The 18,738-nt window shown below is 37.0% G+C and overlaps 1 protein-coding gene across 8 annotated transcripts; it reads right to left on the bottom strand.

Moving 5' to 3' along the window:
• Positions 1-369: 369 nt before the first annotated feature.
• Positions 370-17,668, bottom strand: topaz1 (testis and ovary specific TOPAZ 1). 8 transcript variants are annotated; one of them, XM_042745405.1, is made up of 19 exons: positions 16,499-17,668; positions 12,895-15,274; positions 12,663-12,706; positions 11,391-11,452; positions 9,041-9,146; positions 8,814-8,866; positions 8,593-8,679; positions 8,358-8,421; positions 8,122-8,273; positions 7,934-8,026; positions 7,651-7,766; positions 7,473-7,539; positions 7,156-7,327; positions 5,817-5,917; positions 5,560-5,725; positions 5,330-5,482; positions 1,801-2,004; positions 1,354-1,531; positions 370-1,263 (listed from the first exon to the last, which is right to left on the bottom strand). In XM_042745405.1, the coding sequence occupies exons 1-19, from the start codon at positions 17,334-17,336 to the stop codon at positions 1,053-1,055; spliced, it is 5,247 nt and encodes a 1,748-aa protein (XP_042601339.1). In that variant the 5' UTR covers positions 17,337-17,668; the 3' UTR covers positions 370-1,052. The 8 variants fall into 8 exon arrangements, with proteins under 8 accessions (XP_042601339.1, XP_042601340.1, XP_042601337.1 ...); XM_042745406.1 differs by having other exon boundaries at positions 9,041-9,143; XM_042745403.1 differs by having other exon boundaries at positions 371-1,263; positions 12,636-12,706.
• Between the last annotated feature and the right edge of the window lie 1,070 nt (positions 17,669-18,738).

Below are 18,738 nucleotides of genomic sequence, written 5' to 3'. Positions count from 1 at the left end.
AAAAAAAATAATTTTTGCTTACTAAACTACAAAAAAAAAAAGAGTTATTTTCCAGTTCAAATGAAATGAGTGAATTCCAAATTGGATTTACAAAGAGATTTCAATAAGGAATGTTTCTTATTTACTGGCTGTACATATTTAAGAGCCAATCTTTTTTTTTTTTTTTTTTTTTTACCAAATAGGTGTCAACAGTGAAAAGAAAACTTGTCCAAACAGACTACCATTGGCCATGACTAAATAAAGGGGTCAAAGTGTCATACACACAGCAATGCATTCTCATTTTTTTAAAAGACAGACATGTATAGAAATGGCACTTGAAAACAAGAACATTATGTTGTCTCCCTGTGGACAAAATACAGTAAAAAGTAGACTTCAGATTGATATTGATTTGAAATTTATTTGTAATAATTTTCAGTTAAACTGAACAAACTGAAATGTGCACACTGCAGAACTAGACAAAATTGTATCCAATGATGGAATGTCTTTCATATGAATGTACATAAGTGCCTTTCAGAGCTATCATGTGTACCATATGTTTTTGCAGTTTAATCATCAAATGAATTGGATGATTTCTTATTGGTAAGGCAAATGGTAACAGTGAAAGTAACTCTGTGTTGAATCTTTATCAAAGCCTTTAGTTTCAAAAATGCAAAACTATTTTAGACTTTTTTTAATATATATTTATATACTTGGGGCAACAGTTATTTGTTATTTGTTGGTTGTTGTTGTTAATGTTTTTTTCCTTTCCACATGAACGACTTCCAAGTTTGCAGACTCCGATGTAAATCTCTGAAAGTTGAAATTGTTAAGAACATGAAACTAAATATTACAAAACCTTTCTTTTCACAACTCAAAACTAAGCAGTCTTGTCCTTCAATAATGTTTTAACAAAGAAATATATAAAACAAACACCACAAAAAATTGTGCAACTAGTTTCGAGAAGTCTCAGTTTCAACAGTCTGTAACATATAAATTAACCTTTGATTAGACTGAGACATTTGTCACTTTTGGGACTGTTCACAAGTGTGTGTGTGTGTGTGTGTGTGTGTATGCTAGCTTGCCCAGATCTCTCGTGCCCACCGCTCGTTCTGCAAAAACCATTTGTGGGCAGATGCACGGTCCAGGTGAAAGAACTGTTCTTGGCTTTTATTGACAGCTGTGTAGCGGATGCTCAATTTAGGGTTTGGTATGAGAGCCGCAGAGAGAAGCCGACAACCAGCCGCCAAGTACACACTCTCCGTTACATCCTCAATATCAGCATGCCTAAACCAAACAACGCACATGCTCACAAATCATGACTAAACATTATAACATAAGTGCTCATAAGCTCATTTGTCTATTATACACACTTACCGTCTGAGTGTAATGAGAAGTGGTTGGGAGGCTCCAGAAGGGGCCAGTAGTTTAGTATTAATAAAGGTGATGAACATCTCGAAGGCCAGCGTCATCTCAATTTCACTGAGATTACACGGCAGAAACAGAGAGTCTCTTTCACACACCACCGCAGAGTAAAACCCTGCTGACTGAGCACCTGGGACACACACAAACAGTACACAGGATATCCTGTGTGTTGGTGTCATGCTGGGCAATACAATGCTACATCAAAAACATCTCACATTTTACAAATAAAATCAGGTAAAAAACAAAAACAAATAATAAATAAAAATTAACTTACTGACAGTTGGATGCAACATGTGACTCAACTGTAAACAGTTCACTAAGAATGACTCCTGTATGATCAGTTCAGGTGACGCAACAGCAACGGGTAATTTCGAGATGTTGTGACGTTATCTTACTCACGTTTAAAAAGGGCCCTGGCACGGCTCCAGTTGTTCTGTTTGCCCAGTTTATGGATGAGGCTCTGTAGCTGGAGGGTATCAGGCACCATACCATGTATTAGCATAAACTCAAGGATATCTGCAGCAACCGGTAATGTCTGCTTTGCCAAGCACAGACGCAGATGAACATTGAATGTTTCAGCATAGTCGTTTATCTGCACACCATCTGAAAAAGTGAATTCAGGTTGAATTCATATGCAATATATTTTAATTTAATTCAGTCAATTAGTCTGACAGTCCTAATTGTAATAGACTAAACTACAATGAATGTTTCTGAGGTAAAAACATACATGCATAAACATCCTTGCTGGATAAAAGTAAATTTCTCTGAAAAAAATAATTAGAAATCTTACTTTTATTTGGTGGTGTTTTTTTTTTTTTTGTTGGTGGAGTATTTTTTGTTTTTTTGTAAGAAGTTTAGGGGGTAATATGAGGCACAGTTTTATTAGTATTTTGTGTATTTGGTATAATGAAATGTGTTTATGCGGTTTAAGGTTCAAAAAACACATTATTTTGCACGTACTGTACATTATTGTTGCTCCTCTATGCCCCGCCTTTCTGAAACGCGTCAATTTTTACAAAGCTCATCGGTCTGAAAAGTGAGGTGTGCTCTGATTGGCCAGCTATACAGTGCATTGTGATTGGCCGAATGCCTCAAGCGTGTGACGGAAATGTTACACCCCTTGTCATACTTTTATGCATGTCCCGATCAGAACACCGGCGAGACATTACAAACGAGCCACAGCATCCAGTGGGGACATAATTACAGATTATAATGATTTATACTGTGTTTTTATGCATTGTGTTGCATCGCGCCGTGTTAACATAAAGCCATGTCTGCATTTGTGATTGGAGAAACGACAAACAACAAGCTCTACTTTACATTGCTCAAAACTCGCGTTTAAATAGTCAGTGGCAAATCCTTTACATATGTAAACGTTCTTACAGACTGCAAGTCAGAACAGTCGGCACTGTAGTCTTCTCTCCCAGGATCAGGAAACAGTCCTTCATAAAACTTTCTGCACACTAAATATTTGGGTTGAACTGTTCTGGAACAGTGTTGTAAATACAACTTAACCACTGATTTCTATTGTGTCCTCTTTTGGAAGGCCAAACAAAGTATTCTCACTTTCACAACGAAACAGTAGGGGTGTGACGAGATCTCATGGCACGAGATCTCACGAGATCCTATGTGTCTCACATGATCTGGTCTCGCGAGAAGGTGACAATATCCTCATGCACACCTTTCAGATATATTTTGCATTACACTGGCCCTTTCACCAGTGGTGGTATGTAAGATATTATGTTCACAGCAGGAAAGTGGCCGCATGATAAGCGGGAAAATTACGCAGTGAAGTCTTTATCCAGTCATAAAAACAAAATTAACAGTTTAATGTGGAATGTCACGAAATTTGTCACATTTTGAATTAATTGATCAAAAGTAGGCAATTACACTTAAACCAAATAACGATATGGATTAGTATCTGTAAATATAAAGCCGCAAAAGTTGATTTAAATATGAATCTTGCATGTTCAGCCTGTCTTTGTTTATGAAGGTCGCAGACACGTGGTTCATTTACTACACACACACACTGAAGCGTGCGTGACGCTCGCAGTGATTTCAGCGTCTGCCCTCTCATTAAATGAGGACGTAAACACATGAACAACATCGCTCAGAGTCACTTGAGCATTTTACTGTTTGATTTGAGTAAAACTAGCATCATATCACATACACAGAACTGTAAAGGTATTCACGGCAACCCGTCAAAATAAAAGTCCGGTTTGAATTTAGAATGCATTTTTCAGTAGAATGTACACAGCCTACTATTACTACTAAAATGAAACAAACATTATTTTTAATGAATAAATCACTCAAATTTTCTTCCATGTTTTAATTTTCATAGTAAATCCCCTTTGTTTGGCAAAAAATTAAGTTTGCTTAATTTTCAATAATAAAAAGATAAATGATGAAATTAATGTTTTATGCCTTCATTTGATAACTAGAAAAAAATTAAATACACAACAGAATTTCTGAGGGGAAAAAAATTTCATAAAACTTCTTTAAGAAAAAAATTATTGAATAAATTAAGTTGTTTTATGCATTCAAATAGTTAGACATGGTAAAAATTTGGTAACAATAAAAAAATAGAAATAATATGGTGAGAAAAAAATAACATTTCAAAAGGGCCCTAAACATGTAATTTCTGTTAAACTTTTAATAAACTAATGTAAAAAAAATGTCTAAGTTTCATGATTTTAATTAATTAGACATGCTTTTTAATTAATATAATTTAATTTAACTATTAAAAAGGAGTTTTAAGGAGTAAAAAAATGGAATTGGGAAAAAAATAACATGGGAACCACTGCTTTATTCTTTTAAATGAATACATTAATTGTGTTTATTATGTGTATATATATATATTTTTAGCTAGCTAGCTGTTGATATTTGGATATAGTAAAGTGGAAATCAGTTTGCTAAATAAACATGACTGACTGCTTCACTTCCACTTTAAAGGGATATTTGTGTTTATTTATTTTTATTTATACTATCCATAATTTTGTGCAATTACTTGCCTGTCAGTTGAAATTAAAATAGATGTTTAATTTCATAAAGTACAATTTGATTTCAAAATGCACCTACATTGTTTTGCATTTTGTGTTTTTCAGTTGAATAAAAGACTATTTTTACCTATATATTTCATCGAGGATTTCTTTAAAAAAAAGTTTAAAAATCTCATCTCGTTCTTGTGAACCCAGTCTCGAGTCTTGTCTCGTCTCGTCTCGTGGGATAAGTGTCTCGTCACACCCCTACAAAACAGCATCTCCACAACATGGCAGCGGCAGCAAAAGCAAGAATAAAAGTTATGCCTTATTTTTTTGCGTGAACATTTGGGCGGCATTATGCAAATCTTCCCACATCGTGATGTAGAGATGTGGGGGCGTGTTAGAACGAGCCGTTTCAGGGGGGCGTTGTTGACTTAACTTTTATAAAGAATATCTCTTTGGGTTTGAGACTTTAGTCTTTGCAAATTTACAGATCTTCTTTACGCACGAGAGCTTGTAAAGGAAAACTTGAAATCACATCATATGACCCCTTTAATACTTTTTTTCAGCAAACATGCATTAAATTGACCAAAAATAACATTCACAATGGCTAAGTTTACTTGCAACATATAATCATTGCAGTTAATAGTGTTCACCATCTGTTTGATTACGTGTAATTTGTAACTACCTGCATGACTTTTACTGTACATTTCTGCCATAGTCACCACTAATAACCCACTCCAAAATATAATGTAGAAACTTAATTTTCTGTAAAGCTGCTTTGCAACAATTTGTGCAAATCCTTGTGAAAAAAAAAAAAAAAACTTTTAGAAATAGGACAGAAAAAAATTATATATTTTAAAACATTTTACTGTAATTACATGCAACCTTGGCTAGCATAAGAAAATTAAATCATCAATGAGAGATGATGATTACCAATAACTCACTTATCGGTTGTCTGATTCCAGGTAAGTTGGTAATAATCTCAAAGGCGTCTCTGTGTGACGTCTTCTCAGCTAAGAGCGTCAGGACATGTTTTCGATTTTCGATGTCAGCCTGCTCACAAGGCCACATGCTGGAGTTCACAAACCAGCCATCAGCTGAAGGAACAGAAACACATACACAAATGATCCCTTATTTACTGATTCTGAACAGCACACACAAAATCCCCCTTTACCTCTCAGCATTTTCAAAGCTCCCTCAATACTCCCGCTATGGAGGAAGAACTCCGTTGCCATAGTGACCAGCTGACAGCGAGACACCCGGTTCTCATTCCCCATAAGCCCTTTCAGAGTGATAAACTCAATGTGCAGTCTGAACATCACACTGACCAGCTTCACTCCCTGAGCACATGCAAGACATACAGTACACACAGCAGTCAGTCAAAGGTTCACTGCTGTACAGAACGCTTCCACAAACAGGACACACTCCCACCTTATTCCAATCTCGTGTCCTGTGGTACCTGAAGATCAGAGAGACTCCAATTCTCCCCAGGATGGTTTTTATCATGTCATTGGACAAGACTTGCTGACATACTGACAGAAACAGACATGACAATCCACTTAAAACACAAAGGTTCCCGAAACTTTCAAACAATTAAGAATCCTGTCAGGATTTCATTCAGATAATTGAAATCATTCAGAGACAGGACAGGATTTCATTCAGAAACTGAATCCTCACTTTCCAATTGATTTTTTTTTTTTTTTTTTTTTTAAACATAGCAAACCTATGACTTTTCATGTAATAGAAACTGAATATATGTAAACAACTTTAGGTTTTATTTATTTTAATAATTTTTTTCTATTATTTATTAATAACCTTGGCACACCCTGATGTAAAGGACTATACTTAAAACACTTAAAATAAAATTAAAAGTATGGTAGCCTACAGTACTGTTCAAAAGTTTGGGGTCTGACAGGGTTTTTTTTTTTTTTTTAATAAAGAAATGAATACTTTTATTCAGTAGGACTGTAATAAATAGTTCAAAAGTGACATTATTAGACAAATAAATGCTGTTCCTCTGAACTTTCTATTCATCAACAAATTCTGAAAAATATATCAGTTTCTCTTTTCAACATTGATCACGTGATACTGACAAAATTACATTTTTAAAATATAGTAGTCAACATTTGAAGTGGATCAAATAAGTTAATCAAAGTTGTCCTAAGACAAGAACCATTTTGGTTTTAGGTTTTGATCCACTTCAAATGTTGAGTATAGTGTATATTTTAAATTGTAATAACATTTCAAATGTTTTTTTGTTTAAATAAATGCAGACTTCTTTCAAAAAGGTTTTTTTTTTATGTACTGTAGTATGTGTGTGTGTGTGTGTGTGTGTGTTTTCCCTCCGCTTCCTCACATGTACAATTTATCAGTATTTTTATATTGATAATCTTTTCCTATTTTTCATATGTGAAACATTTGTCCAAGAAAATATTCTGGATTTGTATGTTCTATGAGGGGACCTTGAACCTTTTATGGACTTGAAAGGACCATTACCAAATATTTTCATGATGAATATTTATTTTATTATTTAGTAAAAAAAAAATTCTCTCTGTCTCTTTTGACACTATTGGGAGAGTAACCACTGATATAAAGTTAACTGTATATGAACAACATAACTGTATGTGATGTCCTAGTTACCTGCATGTGTTTCACTAAAAGCATATAAAAAAGAAAGTGGAAAAAATAAAATAAAAAGGTTTTTAAAAAATCTTTCTAACTCCAAACTTTTGAGTGCTACTGTACATATGAATTACTTCACAATGTGTACCTGATTCAGCAAACAGCTCATACGGTAGGGTGAGTTTGCCTTTGGGCTCCTTCAGCAGTGCCATGGTAACGCAGCAGCAAAACCTGAGAAGTTCCATTTGACTGTGTGTCCCAACACAAACATTGCAGAATACTAGAGCCAGTCCTGCCCAGTCTTCCTGATGCTTCAGCATCTGGCCACACACACACACACATTATACGAATTATACTGAAAATAATGGAATTTTTATTTTAATGGCAGTATATAGAAATGAAAATGGAGCAAAAAGTGTATATACATCTACAGAAGTATTATGGAAAATTAAGAAGGGATCTTACCTCAACTCTAACAACAGCCTGGGCCAGATCTGACAGCTCGGAGGTATGGGGATTAGTTACCAGAGCTCTACAAATATAACAACATGTTTATGTGGCATCATATGATGGCTTCACTTTAATGTAATATAAAACAACAAAGTCCAATAATGCAAATGATCTGCTGTGGGAGGGTGCATACCTGCATTTAACAGCAAGGAAAATGTCCATTTGCTGTCTAGGAACCTGCATCATTTGGAGATGATTCTGCATGATCTCACACTGATCCACACTGAATACACATCCTGCCTCGACAATCTAAACATACAAACCCACATTAAATGAACATTAAAGCTAATCTGAAATAAGATGCAATAGGGCACCATCTGTTAACTCCATATACATATACATTTATATATATATATATATATATATATATATATATAAAAAATACTGTGATTTGATGCTTTGAATGTTAGCATCACCTTTGAGGTGAGGTGAATGAGCTCAGGTACAGAGATAATCAGCCCTCTTTCCATCACGAGTTTAAAAGCGCCTAACATAATCTCAGGTGGAGGCTGACATAGAAAGAAAGAAAGGAAAAAAAAAAAAAGTATTATATATCTAAAATTAGATTCCAAAAAGGCAAACCATTCGAAGCAACAACACTCACCAGCCTCTTGTGTTTGAGAAGCAAGTTAATTACTGCCTCAAATTCTCGCAGCAAACAAAACTGAAGGAGAGACGACAGCAGAGAATTGACAATCTCTTCGCTGAAACTCACGCTGGGAGAACAACTGCTGTAATATCCCATAAACACCTCCACTCACATAGGAAGACAGACAGAAAAGCCATTCAGTCAACCTGGGATTATTCATCAACATAATTGCTTTAATAAAGTCCCGTTACCTGCTCGTAGAATAAGAGCATGTTTCCCAGTATGACAGAACTTCTTCACTGTATCCATGCAGAACTAAAACATAAAAAACAAGCCTCAAGACAATCATAGCCTACAAACACATGACTCAGGTGCAACTTGATCTGAATTTAACCAGAAGGGGGCACTCGCATAAAAAAAAAAAAAAAAAAAAAAAAAAAAAAAAAAAAAAAAACCACTGAACCAGAATGACATTATAAAACACACCTTTTCATCTCCATCTCTTGGTACGTGCAGGAACCAACAGACACTTCGCATGCAGGAGTTATATTCACTAAAGTAGAACCAACAATACTGAAGACACAGAGAGAAGTTTGGTTGGAAATGTGCTATATTATGTAGATAATCCATTTAAAAACAGTAAAGTGTTAGTAGAATGAATAGAATAGCTCTCTCATCTATCCATGTCACAGATGGAGTATACTCACATTACTGTTTGAAGTTCTCAAAGTGGAAGTCTCCTTTGGAGTCACTTCATACCCTTGGACATTAAACAGAATGTGATGGTTTTGCTTAGATTCATTATTTGAACACATACAGTATATACAGACACACTCAATTCTTAAGTGAAATTATAAACATTTCAGGAAGATTAATCTCAGATTTTCTATATTTAATGTGGCACAGAACCAGTTGATGTTTGTTTTGGACCTACCGTTACTGCAGGTGTCCATCACAAGTCTTGATGCTCTTGTGTTTATTACTGTAATTCCATTTGTTTGACTCATCTCTTGGTTGTTATTGCAGTCTGTGGCATTCTGCTAGAAGAACATATCAAATATCAACCCTCAGCTCATTATAATGTGTTCAGAACAACAACAAAAAAAATCATATAATATAATATAAAAAAAAAAAAAAAGTACAGTTTAATTTCTGTGCCAAAAGCAGCAACAAACCAATTTCCCCTTTGGAAAACATAATGGCCAAATAAAGAGCACATTAAATTATCACAGTGCTGTTAAATATGACCCTGGTACACAAAACCAGCCTTAAGGGTCAATTTTTCATCATCTGAAAGATGAATAAATAAACTTTCCATTGATGTATAGTTAATTAGGATCTGACAATATTTGGCCGAGATACAATTATTTTAAAATCTGGAATCTGGGGGTGCAAAAAAAAAAAAAAATCGAAATACTGCGAAAATCGCCTTTGAAGTTGTCCAAACGAAATCTTAATGCATGTTACCAATCAAAAATTAAGTTTTGATATACAGGTCCTTCTCAAAAAATTAGCATATTGTGAAAAAGTTAATTATTTTCCATAATGTAATGATAAAAATTAAACTTTCATATATTTTAGATTCATTGCACACCAACTAAAATATTTCAGGTCTTTTATTGTTTTAATACTGATGATTTTGGCATACAGCTCATGAAAACCCAAAATTCCTATCTCAAAAAATTAGCATATTTCGTCCGACCAATAAAAGAAAAGTGTTTTTAATACAAAAAAAGTCAACCTTCAAATAATTATGTTCAGTCATGCACTCAATACTTGGTCGGGAATCCTTTTGCAGAAATGACTGCTTCAATGTGGCGTGGCATAGAGGCAATCAGCCTGTGGCACTGCTGAGGTGTTATGGAGGCCCAGGATGCTTCGATAGCGGCCTTAAGCTCATCCAGAGTGTTGGGTCTTGCGTCTCTCAACTTTCTCTTCACAATATCCCACAGATTCTCTATGGGGTTCAGGTCAGGAGAGTTGGCAGGCCAATTGAGCACAGTAATACCATGGTCAGTAAACCATTTACCAGTGGTTTTGGCACTGTGAGCAGGTGCCAGGTCGCTGCTGAAAAACGAAATCTTCATCTCCATAAAGCTTTTCAGCAGATGGAAGCATGAAGTGCTCCAAAATCTCCTGATAGCTAGCTGCATTGACCCTGCCCTTGATAAAACACAGTGGACCAACACCAGCAGCTGACATGGCACCCCAGACCATCACTGACTGTGGGTACTTGACACTGGACTTCAGGCATTTTGGCATTTCCTTCTCCCCAGTCTTCCTCCAGACTCTGGCACCTTGATTTCCGAATGACATGCAAAATTTGCTTTCATCCGAAAAAAGTACTTTGGACCACTGAGCAACAGTCCAGTGCTGCTTCTCTGTAGCCCAGGTCAGGCGCTTCTGCCGCTGTTTCTGGTTCAAAAGCACACGCCTGTGCACGGTGGCTCTGGATGTTTCTACTCCAGACTCAGTCCAATGCTTCCGCAGGTCCCCCAAGGTCTGGAATCGGTCCTTCTCCACAATCTTCCTCAGGGTCCGGTCACCTCTTCTCGTTGTGCAGCGTTTTTTTTGCCACACTTTTTCCTTCCCACAGACTTCCCACTGAGGTGCCTTGATACAGCACTCTGGGAACAGCCTATTCGTTCAGAAATTTCTTTCTGTGTCTTACCCTCTCGCTTGAGGGTGTCAATGATGGCCTTCTGGGTTAACCTCTTACCCATGATTGTGGTTTTGAGTAATGAACCAGGCTGGGAGTTTTTAAAAGCCTCAGGAATCTTTTGCAGGTGTTTAGAGTTAATTAGTTGATTCAGATGATTAGGTTAATAGCTCGTTTAGAGAACCTTTTCATGATATGCTAATTTTTGGAGATAGGAATTTTGGGTTTTCATGAGCTGTATGCCAAAATCATCAGTATTAAAAACAATAAAAAGACCTGAAATATTTCAGTTGGTGTGCAATGAATCTAAAATATATGAAAGTTTAATTTTTATCATTACATTATGGAAAATAATGAACTTTTTCACAATATGCTAATTTTTTGAGAAGGACCTGTATTTACGGTAGGAAATTTACAAAATATCTTCATTGAACATGATCTTTACTTAATATCCTAATGATTTTTGGCATAAAAGAAAAGTCTATAATTTTGACCCATACAATGTTTTTTTGGCTATTGCTAAAAATATACCCCAGCGACTTAAGACTGGTTTTGTGGTCCAGTGTCACAAATTGTCAGCAATATTATTACAAATACTAAATGTTTTAGAGACATACAAACTGACCTCTGAATTTGAAATGCTCAGTCCCTGGACAGGCTGAGCTCTGTAATTGTCTGTCTCCTTAACTGTAGGTGAAAAACAGAAGTTGTGTCACTTTTTTGTAAAAATAAGACAGGAAAAGTCCAAATATTTGAAGGACAACAAAATTTTATCCAATATGTAGCATTTTTCAAATATCGGCATCGGCCGATAAGTTTTTCTGCTTGGCCGATGTGTTCAAGGCAGGACTTTTATTTTGACGGCTGAGCACACAGTGCTCACATTCTGTTCTCTTGTTCTCTGTCGTCATTAACAGTTCTGTCTAATACAGATAGAAGTCTGTCTAATAATCTGATAGAACAGATAAACAAAGTAATTAATGTATACTGAAAGTATTATAACGATTGCTTTTATATTATTAGTAATACAAAGGCAAACATTATAATACTTTCTCGTTTGCCATCAGCATTAAGCAAATATGCATTTACATAATTTAAACAAATCTTTGAATGACTAATGAACATTCAAACTTAGTCGAATCCAGCTGTGAGATCTTGGGAAGTGTGCATTTTTATGTAGCATGATCGCGTGTTCTCTGTGTGATGGTCGGTCCGTGTGAATTGAATGCTTTAAACTTTAAACTTGTAATTTAAAATTATGCTGCGCTTCATACATTTGCCCGCTGTCATATTTAATGTCATTTTCTTTGTGTGCTGTATGTAAAATGAGTGTTGCCCTGGCTTTATTTGAAAAATATGATTCCCAATGCACACAAACTTCCCAGAATACGGAGTACCCTGTTGGTTACATTGTTTACTTGCTTTTTAATTATATTTTTATTAAATATATCTTTGTGAAAAATATTTTGTCATCTAAAGTATAAGTATGTTTATTTTACACATTTATTTTTTAACCGATTGTCAAATTATTACAAATTTCTTAAATATTAGTTAAAAAAAAAAAATAATTATATATATATATATATATATATATATATATATATATATATATATATATATATATATATATATATATATATATATATATATATATATATACATATATATATATATACACACATATGTATATGTATATGTATATATATATAACACATATGTATATTATATATATGCATGCTATTGGCCACTCCTGCTTTCCAAGATATCGGCAGTCAAAAAAAAATCAATATCGGTCGACCACTACTCATAAATCAGCATTAGGACAGAAACAAAAATCAAATTAACATGGTTTAAAATATTTCATTCAGACCTGTCAAAGAACCGACATCTTTCATACCATCAATCTTGATGTCTGCAGCAGTTGGGCAAGATTCACTGGAGCTTTAAAAAAAAAAAAAAAAAAAAAAAAAAAAAAAAAAATTACATGAAGGCAAATAGAACAAACAGAACAAATGCAAAAAAAAAAAAAATCCATTCATGCAAACAGCAATCTTTCAGTCATACAGCCTTCTTCGGGCATTTAAAAAGACCTATCATTATGTACAATTATTAAATATTAAATGACTTACCCATCTGCATTTAGGTCCCAGACAATCTTGCAATGGTTCCCTGCTAGTAGTTTCTCTATCTTCGGCGGTGTCTTTCCATTCTCCTCTGCTGATGTGTCCTGTTCACTCACAGTTTCAGAGACAACAGCCCCAAATAACTCGGGATCATCTTGTATCACGTCCAGTACAAGGATGTCTTCTTCATATGCTCGAGAAACATCCAGGAAGCAATCGGCAACCGCTGGAAATTGTGGAGGGATGTAGCCTTGTTCTTCATCATTCATCTGACTTGTCCCATCGCCATCAGACTGTGAGCTCACAGCAGCATCTTGTTCCACAGAGTCATCTGATGACAGACTAGTAACATGTTCGTTTTCATCTTCAGAAGAGGAGTCTGCAACTGTACAGCTGTCGAATCCTTGCTTTTGCTTCTCTTCTCCTGAACAGTCAGGATTGCTGCCGGCTGTATGCAGTGTGGCATCAGCATCCTGGTCCATTTCGGACGTTGTCGTCACTAAAGGAGGATGCCGTGCTTTTAGCATTTCTACTTTAAGACATATTTCCGAAAGCGACCCAGGGTTATAGAGAGTTCGTCCATCACTATTTTCATTCCACTCTTGATCCTCAATTGTTTGAACTCTTGAGGTTTGGCTAACAGGACAGGTACTGATCTCAAGATCCGAAACATCTTTGGACAATTTTTGATCTTCATCCCTTATGAAATCAGCTTGAATTTCAGACCCACTTGAGAACGCTTTCTGATCTGACTTCTTGAGCAGGCAATGATTATTTAAAAGACCGCACTCCTCTAATGATGTTGCATAGCCAAGACCATTAAATTTGCAGATGTTAACCTGTTCAGTCACTACAGGTACAGAAGACTCAAGAACATCCTCCAAACCTTTCTTCAGACTTCGGTTTGACTCAGGCTCTGCAGGTTTGGAAACATGAGTTAATATTACTTTTGGACTGTGCACTAGACCCCTTGGAGTCCTTTCAGGTGTGCAAGTGGGGTGTTTTTCACCAGATGCAGAAGGATGCTGCTCCAGCATGTCTCTACTTTCTAATCTGCAACTGTTGTGGTCTGCAAGTCTCGAAATAAAACTATCCTGTGTCATTGTACGACTTGGATTAAGACTTTGTGCTGGATCTTTCTGAGTCCTTTCCAACACTGCTAATGTGTTCTCCCCTGGCACAAATGAACAAAGTGGTTGCCCCTCCAGTACCTCTCTTGTGTCATCGCTGCTTTTGCTTTGCTTTGTGGGTTTGTACATTTCGTTTTGAATGTCTTTATCTGATAAGCATTCAGGTGCTCCACTGAGAGGAGTTTGAACGATAGCAGGAAATGAAGTGGTTACAATCCAGCGGGGTCCAGTGCGCAGCGGTGACCTGGGGTCGTTAGGAGGGCCCGTTCTAGGGAAGGGCCAGGCTTTGTATGTGCGAGCGCATGATGATTGAGGGAAAAATATGTAGGCTTGCACTCGCTGGCAGGAGAAACTCTCAGGCGAGTTCACTTCACTGTCAGAATCCTCATTACTACTGTCTCCCTCTTTCTCTTCATCCAGTGAATGACCACTGTTCTCCCCATCATCATCACCACCTCTGAAACCAAAACCACTGACAGCAACCCGTCTGAGTATTAGCGGTGGTACACGACGCGCTGGGCTGGTAGGACTTTGAGAGATGTTGTTCATTGGACAGGCCTTGTCTTTCTCACAGAAATGCAAAACAGGACCACTGTCATCACACCCTGGGAGTACCGAGTCAGTTCCTTCGACGTCGGTCTGTCTCATACTCTCGCAGTCTAGATTCCTTGCAAGACAAGTATCCCGTTCCTTGGTAGATCCATCAGGAGTCTCAGCTGTGTCTAAAACATACGTGCTGCCCGTAGCTCCAGATAGTGGATCACCTGATGAAAAAGAAGCACAGCTATGGGTTGGTGTGGAAACTTCCCAGGACTGGTTGGCAATCTTACTTCTACACTCCTTGATGCCGTGGAGATGAGGATGCACAAGAAAATCAAATTCTTTCCTCAAGCACTGCACTCTTTTGCACTTCCTCTTTTGTCTTAGTACGGCTGGTAAGACACATGAGAAATCACGAGAGGCTATGTCAAACACTCTGGCTACATTGCACAGATTCACCATGGGGTATTTCTCGAAGCGGAAATTCATCGCGGTTGGGGACTCTGAGATATGACCAGCATCTTTCTGGCACACAGACTGGCTGGGCTGGCCAGCTCTAGATCTGTGACTGAGTAAAGGGGCCAGATTCTTACTAGGGGGAGGAATGTATTTTACATCACCACACAAAGCACAGCACGAATGTTTCACCAATCGTTTGCGGTTTTTCCTTGTGTCTGACCTAAGCTGTCGTCTCAGCTCAAGTTTTGAACTGATATCTGCAATCAGAGACAAAGAAGGTGAGATGGGTGAGAGCAAAAATGCAATACTAACATAAACAGCCTTGCTATAACTATTTCCCCAAACCCTGATATTTCCATCAAATTCCATGAATTAGAGTAAACTTATCTTAAAGGGATTCTTTACCCCAAAATTTACATTCGTCTATTTACTCATCCTCATGTGTCTAGATATAGGCCTATGCCTTTTTGTTCAGAGGAACACAAATGGAGATTATTAGAAGGAAAATCCATCTCTCTGATGCTATATAATACAAGTGGATAGTGACGCAAAAGTTGATGCTTCAAAAAACAACACCAACCTTGTTCACAGTGTTGCTTATATGATGCCAGTAAATGAATCAATGTTTTTTTTTAATTGAAACAATAGCCACAGAAATTTTTTTTGAATGGGTTTCATTTTAAACTATAAACCATCACTTCTGGCCCATCAATATATTCAATGGGGTCAGATGGATTACCATTACAATCACATTGTGTGGTTTTTTAAAGGGATACTCCATCCCAAAATGAAATTTTTTGACACATAGGAGAGGAATTGTTGAATAAAGTCATGTTTTCTTTGTGTACCAGAAGTATTCTCGTTGCTTCATAAAGTTACGGTTGAATCACTGATGGCAGATGGAGTATTCTGACGATGCTTTTCATACTTTACTGGACCTTGACACTATTATTTACCCTCCAGTCTATGGGACAGTCACAAGCCTCCCGGTTTTCATCCAAAATATCTTAAATTGTCTTCCAAAGACGAACAAAGCTTTTACAGGTTTGGAACGACATGGGGGTAAGTGAATAAGGACAAAAATTTTCATTTTGCGGAGGAGTAACCCTTTAAGCATCAACTTTTGGGTTTCAATCCACTTGCATTATATAGACTCACAGACATGGATTATTTTTCTAAAAATGTTCATCTGAAGAAAGTCACATCAGGGATGGCATAAGGGTAAGGTAAACAATAAGAGAACTTTCATTTATTTGGGTGGAGTATCACTTTAGGAAAGTATATTAATACAATTTTGCAAATGCCCTTTTGATAAACTCTTGTTCATCTCTTCTGCCTCTTGGAGGGCCTGTAGTTACCCCAAGTGAATTTTTTTTTTTTTTTGCTGCTTGTGAAATAAATACCACATTAACATGTTTTTCCACTAAATTACCCCCAGTATTAAGCCTTATTGGTATGTTTAGGAACGCATTGACCCTTACTTGTTTTTTGTCCAGAAGAGGCGCGCCTGGCTTGACTTGCATGGGCTCGCCGAGCGTCCGTCTTGATGGTAGTTTTCACCCGTCCATCAGGGCCACCAAAATGACCTTTAAACAGTTTCCTCGGTCTTCCCCTCCCGGCACGAGGCTTTTCTTGCCCCAAATAATCTGTGCCGCCAGTGTTTTGGTCGTACTTTGGCTCTAGTTGGGCAGGTGGAGATTGTTCCACTGATTCCCCACAGACCGTGGATTTAATAGAAATATTATCTGACTCTACCGACACGTTACTGTTTATATACGACAGAGCGTGGCACTGCATTTCTGTCGGCCCGTTTATCACACGCTTCCCGCCATTTCGACGTTTTAAGCACAAAGCTAAACGCAAACGGTAGAAAAACTCTTTTCTATGTTCGGACAACCGTCTCGGCATCTTTTTGCACGGGGGCTGACTGCTAGTACAGGTACTCTGAGCTTTAGTTCCTCCGCCTTGACAGTTACTAAAACCACTGACTGTGGATGGGAAAGTACCTGGATTATAACCCCCTCCGCAGCAGTCATGTTCCGCATGAGGGTCTTGTTTGGAGCTCGCTTGCCCGTCAAACTGGGACGGTGGTTCGCGGTCGGCTGTGGCGCAGATATCGTTGGCGTTCAGTTCTGAGTAAACGACACCTGCTGGAGAACTGGCTTGGTCTTGAACCTGTATGCCACGATCGGCAAGTGGATTTAAACCAGACACAGTTTTAGGTCCAGTCCATCTGCGTTTGTTCGGCTCTAATTTGTTATTGAGCTTAAACGAATCCCTCTTCAATTTGATCCTCGAAACGCCGCTGCACGGAAGCATTACTGAAGTTAGCCGCGATTAACGTTAACAAAAACGTGCATTTGTATGTTAACTTTATTTGTGTCCCGCATAAATGAACTTAGTTTAACTCAATGCACTGGAAAAGAAACATATTACAGTTTATATTGAGCACAAATTGTTGATTTAAGAAAAACTGCTAATTAAAATATTCACAAACGCATTGCGTAGGCAGCAGCGCCGCACTGAATCCAACGTGACGTTCGTCAACCGAGATAAAGCTGGTAGAACGTAACACGACGAACTGTACAACACATGCAAGAAACCTATTTTTTTTTTTTTTTAAATACAGTATTAATGAAACACGAGCTCCTCAATACCTGTCCATGCCACTGATCGATTATTACTAAAAGATTAAAAACCCCTCCCACTTCCAATTTCGGCGTAAGACATGCGCAATTGATTTTAGAGTGTTCGATGAATACTGCCGCCGCGTGGTTTAGTGGGCAAACCATAAAACTAGTAACCCCTCTTTAAATTTTCGAAACATGCACATGGCTAAATTAGCATGTTTGTAATCAGTGCTACATAAGAATATTCTCAATTAAAGGCCACGCTTTGGCATTCATTCACAGACAAATATGATGCTACTACAAGCATAGGCAACAACACACAAACAGCCCAAACCTCCTTAAAAGTAGAACTAAATAGCCTAATTTTATGTGTGAAATTAGCAATAAACATTGTATTTTTATTTTATTTCTAACAATACACAAAACTTACTTTTCAGCAAAGAAAACATTCTATTTTGTTGCTATTTCACTACTGTATGCGCTCTTACTATTACTATTTCTCATGTGTTGTAACAGCAATGGTCCAGACAGACAGTTTATCTGATTTTTGTAACACATTCTTGTGTAGAAACACCCAAGTTCACGCAAGAGCATAGTGGAAATGTTTGTAGTATGCTATTTGTATTTTTGATTACTGTGTCTGTCTGTATTTCTCTGTCCCTGTGTTTTTTTAAAAGGGCTGCCATCATTGAGAGCATTCCAGCTGGAGTCACGGGAACATTTGAGTTTAAGGCCTTTTGAGGACAATAAGTCAACATTTTCAAATACCTTACTTTGTGTGAAGTTCAGGTATTTGCAGGTAAAGGAAAGAGAGAGAAGAAGTATCGGTGATAAAATGTATTTAAGTGCTTATTAATTTGTGCGTAACTGTTCCGGCAACAACCTGGAAAATAATGGCAACAGCAATAAGCTGTAAGTGTCACTTTCTATATCTTTTTGTGCACTTTGCCACACTTTTTATAGTAAATACTTTTGTCTTTCTCTTTGTTAAAAACTTTCACATTTCAAAACTTTTTGCATGATTAGAAAATGCATAAGATAAAATAAATGCATAATTACTTTCAAAAAATCCTTTGAATACATATTTGCAT

The sequence above is a fragment of the Cyprinus carpio genome, chromosome B19 (assembly GCF_018340385.1).
Source record: "Cyprinus carpio isolate SPL01 chromosome B19, ASM1834038v1, whole genome shotgun sequence".
Lineage (NCBI taxonomy): Eukaryota > Metazoa > Chordata > Actinopteri > Cypriniformes > Cyprinidae > Cyprinus > Cyprinus carpio.
This window is presented reverse-complemented; position numbering and strand designations above follow the sequence as displayed.

Coding starts and splice junctions, on each gene's coding strand:
- topaz1 (XM_042745403.1), bottom strand. CDS start 17,336: ATGCTTCCGTGCAGCGGCGTTTCGAGGATCAAATTGAAGAGGGATTCG. Junction 8,867..9,040: donor GATGGACACCTGCAGTAACG/GTAGGTCCAAAA, acceptor TTAATGTCCAAG/GGTATGAAGTGACTCCAAAG. Junction 8,680..8,813: donor TGAGAACTTCAAACAGTAAT/GTGAGTATACTC, acceptor CTGTGTCTTCAG/TATTGTTGGTTCTACTTTAG.